Source organism: Labeo rohita, chromosome 20 (assembly GCF_022985175.1).
Source record: "Labeo rohita strain BAU-BD-2019 chromosome 20, IGBB_LRoh.1.0, whole genome shotgun sequence".
Lineage (NCBI taxonomy): Eukaryota > Metazoa > Chordata > Actinopteri > Cypriniformes > Cyprinidae > Labeo > Labeo rohita.
The window spans coordinates 25,197,609-25,206,740 of NC_066888.1; the positions used below are offsets into that span (position 1 = coordinate 25,197,609).

Consider the following 9,132-nt stretch of genomic DNA (forward strand, 5'->3'; position numbering starts at 1 on the left):
CACTAGGCAATGTGTAATTCAAAATATGTGTAATTCAAAACACTGTGTGTAAAATGTGTGAAGATTCCTTTATAATACCACAATACATTGTGCCCCTTTTTTTTGTGCCCATTTTTACAGACTTTTTTTAAAGTGTTAATGTAGAATTGATACACAGCTACACTTAGATCTTCAACATTTAATGTGGCTGATTTCAGATTTGTAATCTGATTTCAGGATAAGAACAATATGTTTTATTAAGTTCCAATGTCTTCGGGTCAAACTGTCCACAGGTGAAGGTGGATTGTGGATAGATAAACAGGTGCAGTGATCTCTTAGTTTCACGAAAGCCACAGTCCCACTGCCGTCTCTCATCGACCCTAAACGATCAAACTCTGACTGAGAGAGAAAGACAAATAGGGCAGATCAATATAGACTCCACACCACGGCTATGAGGATGCCGTGGATGCTGCAGGGATCATTGGGAGTGTGTGCTTGGCCTCGGGCATTAGGAGTGCAGGGTACTCATCCTTCCCATAATCCTCCTAACGGACTACTTTGAACATCTGGAACGAGAAGTGAACATCTGCCCTTCCCTCTCAATTTAGAAATCCCCATTACTCCATTTTTCTGTCTCTCACTAAATGAATGCTGTACTGCCTTACAAAGAATCTACCATGAGTCTGGATGTTAAATATCAAAAAGGAATATCATGAATCCTAAGAGTTATTAATTTACATACACTAAAGTTAAAAAGGTTCATTCCTGTAAGGTTTCTTTTCTTCACTAAGGCTGCTTTTATTTGATCAAAAATAAAAAAAAAAAACAATATTGCAAAATATTTTTTACAACTTAAAACAATTGTTTTCTATTTTATAAAAGTGCAGTCAAATCGATTAATTGCAATTTATCGCGTCAAAAATAAATGTTTTGTTTATATAATGTGTGTACATATTTACATGTATATATGTATATATTTTTATATTTATGTGATTTTTATATATATAAAATTATATATAAAAACACAAAGTACACACATTATATTATATACACAGTATATTGTGTAAACAAACTTTTATTTTGGATTTTTATAATTGTGATTAATCGCATCGAAAATATATATTTTTAACACAATATGTGTCTGTACTGTTTATATGTATATATAAACATACTCTTATGTATTAAAGAAATGTTTACATGTATATACATTGTGCATGTATATACATGTTTTTCATATTTATGTGATTTATATTTATATACATAAATATATATTACATATATTTCTTAAATCCATCTATGTGTGTATATTAATAAATACATATAAATATACACAGTGCACACATATATTATGTAAACAGACTTTGAATCTGATTAATCGCGATTAATCGATTTTTAATTGTGATTAATCGCATCGAAAATTAAAGTTTTTGTTTACATAATGTGTGTGTACTGTGTATATTTATATGAATATATAAAAATACACACATACATGTATATATTTAGGAAATATTTACATGTGTATATTACATTTAGTCGCATTTAGCAAACACTTTTAACATACAGACTTTTAATATAATTTTTAATATTTAATAGACGCTTTTTAAAAATACACAGTACACACACACACATTATGCAAACACAAATTTCTATTTTGGATGCGATTAATCGTGATGAATGGTTTTGACAGCGCTAATTTTAAATTGTAATTTATTCCTGTGATGGCAAAGCTGAATTTTCAGCATCATTACTCCAGCCTTCAGTGTCACGTGTATTTTTGAAGAAACCATGGTTTGATTTTTTTACGTTTTGTTGATGAATAAAAAGTTCAAAAGAACAGCATTTATTTGAAATAGATTTTTTTTTGTATTATTATAAATATATTTACCGTGACTTTTGATCAGTTATCAGTTTAATGCATCTACGCTGAATTAAACTTTTGAATAAAAAAAAATACTTTTGAACAGTAATGTAATATATATAATAAAACATTTTTTTTTTTTGTAAAAGAGAGCTTGATTTGTTTAAATTTCATTCTACCATTTTGTTCTAATATAGGAACTTCATTTAAGGCTACAACAAAAGTACACTGATCTCAGCAGGTTAAATGTGCTCAAATACACTAAATGTCACTGTATATTGATCATAAATGGCCTTCTTTCGTCAGGTGCTGACTAAAGAGGGTTTTGGAGCCATCACCACAGAAATAGCAATGAATAAGGAGTTCTACTATGCAGAAGACTATCACCAGCAGTACCTTAGCAAGAACCCCAACGGCTACTGTGGACTAGGCGGCACCGGGGTCTCCTGCCCAATAGGGCTGAAGAATAAAAATTAACATGCCTGTACTATTCTGTGATTGAACAAATATATATTATCTTAACTGAAGGAATCACCACTGCAATACCCAAATGGTTGGATATAAATAAAAATTGTATAACTGCTTTATAACGCTTTTTGTATGTGTGTTTTGGTTATCATTGCATTTGATGACAAATTCAACATTTTCTGTGTAATGCAATGATTTACACAGAAAAGAACTCCACTTCCAGAATTACAAATACAAATAGTTTACTCACCCCCTTGTCATCCAAGATGTTCATGTCTTTCAGTCTTCAGTCGTAAAGAAATTATGGTTTTTGAGAAAAGCATTTCAGTATTTTTCTCCATATAATGGACTACATTGGTGCCCCGATTTAGAACTTTCAAAATGTAGTTTAAATGCGGCTTCAAAGGGCTCTAAACGATCCCAGCCAAGGAAGAAGGGTCTTATCTAGCGAAACGATCTGTCATTTTTTTCGAAAAATAAAAATTAGTATACTTTTTAAGCACAAAAGCTGGTGTAGCTCAGGCTCTAGGTTGCACATTCACTATGCTACGAATTAGTAATGAGTCGTTCTTGAACGATTAATTCATTTTGAACGAATCTTTAATGTGACTCGGGAAGAACAAGTCGTCTTGGGGAGTGATTTGTTTAGTCACGCAACATCCTATTAGGTTCTGTACTGGAATTAGTTCACCTGTTTTGAGTTTTTGGGTTTTTCATTGTTTACCTGGGTTTTTGGTCTATGATTAGCTCACCTCATCACGTGACAGTCCCATAAGATGAACAAACGGCTCAAACCCGAAAACTTGTCAGATAAGAGGTGAGGTGAGCAAATCATAGACTAAAGACCCAGGTAAACAATGAATTAATCTTTTCTCTTTCTTATAGCATTATAGTTTTGTCTTGTTTGCAGTGTGATCAATGTTTGTGTAAGCAGTAGATGTAACATTTTAATTATATTTTGCTGAAATGAATGAAAAGATTTGTTTATTTTGCTGAACGAGATTCAAAGGACCGAGTCGGTAAAATGATCCAAACTTCCTGTCACTACTACGAATCACGTGTAAGTTCATCGTCTGTGTACTTTGGCTCAAAAAGGCAGAATATGGCAAAAAACTTCATCTTATTTTCTCCTTCAGACATCGTTGTACCTTTTGTTTGTAAACAGCGTTTGACTTACTTATGCTTTCTTAGTCTTTGCGCATTCGCTTTCTAAACACTGGGTCTGTAGTTTCGCCTACGTTTGGTGTTAGCTTTCGACGTGATTCAATAGTAAGTAGCATTGTGAATGCACATCCCAGAGCCTGTGCTACACAAGCTTTTGTGCTTAAAAAGTATACAATTTTTTTTTTCCGAAAAAAATGACCGATCGTTTCGCTAGATAAGACCCTTCTTCCTTGGCTGGGTTTAGAGCCCTGTGAAGCTGCATTTAAACTACATTTGGGAAGTTCAAAATCGGGGCACAAATATAGTCCATTATATGGAGAAAAATCCTGAAATGCTTTCCTCAAAAACCATAATTTCTTCACGACTGAAGACAGAAAGACATTAACATCTTGGATGACAAGGGGGTGAGTACATTATTTGTAAACTGTTGTTCTGGAAGTGGACTTCTCCTTTAAGAACACATCTTAAGTGTCTATATACATTTTGGTGCACTGTGCATTTAAAATTTAAATAAAAGTAGACACATTCTTGTCTATGGCAGGCATGATTTTGGGTTCACATTTGTGTACTTGCTGTACATCCATCTGTCTATTCAATTCGCATACATATCTATTCATCCCTCCATCTGTCCGCTACCTATGTGTTTCCTTCCATCCCAGCCGCGCAAACAAGCGCTCTCGTCCCTTTCTAAAAGTGTCAGCGCATATTTCATCTCCTCAATTAAAGACTTGACTGCAGTCCCACACAAACAAACACAGCCTTTTGCATTCACACAGCAGAATCTGTGTATGCTATACAAGGAACGCTGCGAAAAACAACGCCCTTTGTCGATGCACAAACAATTGCGCATTAAAAAACCAATTAGCATTCCTAATGAAAAAATCTGTAGTATTGTTAAAGAAATAGTTCACCCAAAAATGAACATTTGCTATTAATTTACTCACCCTCAGGCCATGTAGATGACTTTTTGCTTCAGTAGCACATTAAAGATGATTCATAGCTGGATCCGTGGTACATGGTGATTCATAAAATGCAAGTCAATGGGTGCCGTCACTTTGAGAGTCAAAAAAGCAAAACAGGAAACAAAATTAATAGTCATGGTGGCTAAGGATACATTCAGGTCTTTAGAAGTGAAACAATCAGTCTGTGCAACATTTATTTAGTCACACTAAGAAAATTCTGTAGAAATACGTTATATGTTCATATGAAGGAATTTTCTGAACTGATGTTTTGCAGGTTTTTATCTGCTTTTTAATTTATGCATTGCATAGAGTGCTGAAGGGATGATATTTTTGGAGGCCCAAACCCAGAAATTAGTATTCTTGTCACCTGTATTTCCAAGCAAAACTATTAAGAAAATATTTTGATATCTTAGTGCAATATATACTTAAAAAACTCAAATAATATTAGTTTTGAGACACAGAACCAATAATAGGTTTCATGAAAATATAAAAGCGTGATGCAGATTACATATAAAAATGAAAGAAACCAAAACTCAAAATTCACAGTCAGTGTGATATCTTCCAAAGAGTAAGTCAAAGACACAAATGCTTCAGTGTTCACAGCAAAAATAGGTATTTGGGAAAGCAATTGGTGCTTATGGAGGGTCTCTGGTGGGGCTGCGGGCATGTGTGGTTTTGGCTAATCCTCTGAGCAGGTGGCTACCGCTCCATGCACCTATTCCTGTGCCACACTTGGAGAGGGCCTCTCTGGGCAAGGCTGGCACTGGTGCTCAGGAACCTGGCCTGGCATAGCTTCTAACAGGCTGCTTTCTGCAATGCTGTGAAACAAGGACACTCGGTGACGCACGCACTTTGGCCCTGGATCTTGGGACTGGAACACACGTACTCTGTTTACTTGGACTAGCCCAGTTAGTGGCTTGGGTCACAAATAATTTTTTTCCCTCAACTTTAATGAAGGTCACATGGCCAAAAATGTATATATATATATATATATATATAGCTTCTATTATTCATATGCACCTGCTTTATCAGGAGTAGCATTGGACTTGAAAAGTTTAAAAGGCAAGCATTTGGAGTCTTACTTACATAATGCATAATGCACATACAAATGACATAATATTTCAATGAGATCTCCCCTGTATTGCAGCCTAGTCTCAATGCTACAGAAATAAATGTGAAAATGTTTCAAAAATGTAGTTCCCCTTCAGGAACTCGAGCTGCGTCAAACGCTTGGGGAACGCCTCCAGCGTGAGCACGCTCTGAATCACATGTGTAATCAGTCCAATAGAGAAGCGAGACGTCATAGGCGGGTGACGTCACGGACCAGGAAGCTTAAAAGCACGTGCGCCGGAGCCGGCATTCAGCTTAATTTATTCAGCGAAGCGCTCTGTGTATGGTGTGTGTTTTCACGTGTCTGTTTTTGGTGCCAGTGTACCACTTTTATTTGAGACACGATGTCCAAAGTGTGTAGGAAAATAAAACATAAGAGCAATCCAAGTTACAAGCCGTGTGTTCCTCCCTGCTCGCGTTTTATTCCGAGCGGGGATACACACAGCTTGTGCGTGGTTTGCTTGGGAGCGGATCACGCAGAGTCGGCTCTCGAGGGGGCCGACTGCCCGCATTGCGAGCGGCTTCCCCTGCGTGCTCTCCGCTCCCGGAAGGCTCTCTTTGCGGAGGGAGCCTTCACCAGCGTTCCTCGCGGGTCTGGCCCCGCTTTCCGCCGAGGCGGAGCGGCAGCTGCACTCGTGGGGTTCGCAGCTGGATCTACTAGAGGGAATGGAGACGGGTGAACCCCTATATCTCCCTCCTCACCTAGTAGATCCGGGGCCCGTTCTCAGGGATCGGAAGCCCGTTCTGCGGTTCCTTCCACCCAGGGAACAGCCTCAACGCTTCTCATTTCTTCCTCTGAGGAGGTTGAACATGAAAGCGTTGCGGTGGCCCCACACTCGCCCCAATACGAGGAGCTTTTGGAGGTGGTTACTCGTGCGGTAGCTAAATTAAATATCGATTGGCCCGCCGAGAAACAAGCCGAACCGCAGCGAAGTAAGTTAGATGAACGCTTCCTGCGTAATCGGCCGCCTCCTTCACACCGGAGCCTGCCGTTTTTCCCCGATCTCCACACCGAGGTGTCGAGATCGTGGGTTAAACCATTCTCGGCCCGTCTCTTTGTCCCCGCCTCTGATTACTATGGGAGTGTGGCGGGGACAACAGAGCGCGGTTTATAGAGCGATCCCTCGGGTAGAACAGACGCTTGCAAGCTATCTGTCTCCCGAGGCGTCTTCGTCTCTAAAGGCTCCGGTCTTACCCACTAAGCCGCTGCGTACAACATCAGTGCTAGTGGGTAAGGGGTACTCGGCAGCAGGTCAGGCTGGTTCTTGTCTGCACACCATGGCGGTGTTGCAGGCATACCAGGCTGATCTGCTAAAAGAGCTAGATGAGTGCGACGAAATTAGCAAGGATAACATCTCTGAGCTAAGGAGAGCCGCTGACTTGTCTCTCCGCGCCACCAAAGAGACCGCCCGTGCCATCGGCAGGTCCATGGCAGCTATGGTGGCGGCGGAGAGACATCTATGGTTGACCCTGTCTGACATGAAGGAGAAGGACAGGGTCTTCCTTCTAGACGCCCCGCTTGCGCCTTCTGGCCTGTTCGGCGACGCCGTCAATTCCGTCGTCGACAGATACCAGGAGGCCCGTAAACAAGCGGAGGCGTTTCAGCGGTTCCTCCCTCGTCGCGTTCTAGCTCTTGGGGTTGCTGGGCGGGAGCAGCCCCAGCCGAGTGCCAGCTCCTCGCACAGGGCGAGTCAGAAGCAGAGCGTCGCCTCTCGTGCTCCTCCGCAGCGGGACCGAGATCAGCGACGCTCTAAGCCGGGGACTTCTAAGCCGAAGCCCGACCTGAGGGTTGTGCTTCAGGCGAAGAGGTCCTCGGCGAAGCGGTCCTGACATTCGTGCAGGACCGCTGAGGGCAGCCCCTGCTGGGGAGAGGCGGGTAGCACCGCATTCCACGGTGTCCGTCTCTCCTCAGTGCCCTCAGGAGACCAATGTCTCCGACGAGCTCCCCCAGTCTCTTCCGCCCGGCAACGTAGCGGAGCTGGGGGGCTCGCCACCCCTGCGGGGGTCTCTAGAACAGTTAGTTCGGTTAGTTCCTGCCGGTGCGCCGCTACAGGGCACCGATCTAGCAGTTCAGAAACATCCAGAGACCAGTCTCGAGAGGCTGGTTCCCTTAGTAGATTATCTGGCAGCGTGGAAACTACTGCCAAATGTATCTGCATGGGTCCTGCATACTGTAGAGCGGGGTTATCGCATTCAGTTCGGTGCTCCGCCTCCTCCTTTCAACGGGGTCTTCCCTACTGTGGTGGGCCCCGAGCAGGGTCTGGTAATGGAACAAGAAGTAGTATCTCTCCTCAGGAAGGAGGCCATCGAGGTGGTTCCTCCTCAGGACAGAGAATCCGGGTTCTACAGCCGATACTTCATCGTTCCGAAGAAGGATGGGGGTCTGCGTCCTATTTTAGATCTAAGACATTTGAACCGCTCAGTCATGCGGCTGAAGTTCAAAATGTTGACAGTCAGTCAAGTTGTGTCACAAATCAGGTCCGAGGACTGGTTTGTGACAATAGATCTGAAAGACGCTTATTTTCATGTCTCCATCCTTCCTCAACACAGGAAGTTCCTAAGGTTTGCTTTCAGGGGCGAAGCATACCAATATCGGGTTCTTCCGTTCGGCCTAGCACTCTCCCCCCGCACTTTTACGAAGTGTGTGGATGCTGCTCTGGCTCCGCTGCGACTCCGGGGCATCCGCATACTCAATTACATCGACGATTGGTTGATTATGGCTCAATCAGAGCACATGGCGGTTCAACATCGAGATGTTGTTCTCGCCCATATGAAAGAGCTGGGGTTGAGACTGAACGCCAAGAAAAGTGTGCTGTCTCCATTACAGAGGACCACTTATCTGGGCGTGGTGTGGGATTCGACCACGATGCAGGCACGTTTGTCACCTGCTCGGATCGAGTCGATCCTCACGACAGTCAAGAGAGTGAAAGAAGGCCGGTCACTCACTGTAAAGCAGTTCCAGCGACTGCTGGGTCTGATGGCAGCTGCGTCCAACGTGATACCTTTTGGCCTGCTGTACATGAGACCCCTACAGTGGTGGCTCAGGACCAAGGGGTTCTCCCGAGGGGAAACCCGTTCCGCATGATCAAAGTCACGCGGCGAGCCCTACGTGCTTTAGATATGTGGAAGAAACCTTGGTTCCTGTCTCAGGGCCCGGTGTTAGGAGCTCCTGGTCGCCGCGTAACGCTAGCGACGGATGCATCTCTCACCGGTTGGGGTGCGGTCATGAGTGGCCACCCAGCCCGCGGTCTGTGGAGCGGTCGGCATCTCTCCTGGCACATCAACTGCCTGGAGATGCTGGCCGTGTTTCGAGCTCTGAAACACTTTCTCCCAGACCTAATAGGCCGCCATGTGTTGGTGCGCACCGACAACATAGCGGTGGTCTATTATATCAACCACCAGGGAGGTCTGCGTTCGCGCCCCTTGTACAAGCTGGCGCACCAGATCCTTGTGTGGTCCCAGGACAAACTCCTCTCACTGAAAGCAGTTTACATTCCTGGGCATCTCAATACGGGAGCAGACATCCTGTCGAGGCAGGGGCCGAGGCCCGGGAATGGATGCTTCACCCCGAGGTGGTGAAGCAGATTTGGA

At 43.0% G+C, this 9,132-nt stretch overlaps 1 protein-coding gene across 3 annotated transcripts in view; it reads left to right on the forward strand.

The window, feature by feature from the left end:
* msraa (methionine sulfoxide reductase Aa) overlaps positions 1–2,427 on the forward strand; it is an 88,798-nt gene extending 86,371 nt beyond the window's left edge. For all 3 annotated transcript variants that reach the window (XM_051138328.1, XM_051138329.1, XM_051138330.1), the window contains one exon: positions 2,144–2,427. In XM_051138328.1, coding sequence (XP_050994285.1) covers positions 2,144–2,314 — 171 coding nt within the window. In that variant the 3' untranslated portion in view covers positions 2,315–2,427. The remainder of the gene's footprint in view (positions 1–2,143) is intronic.
* The last annotated feature ends 6,705 nt before the right edge of the window (positions 2,428–9,132 follow it).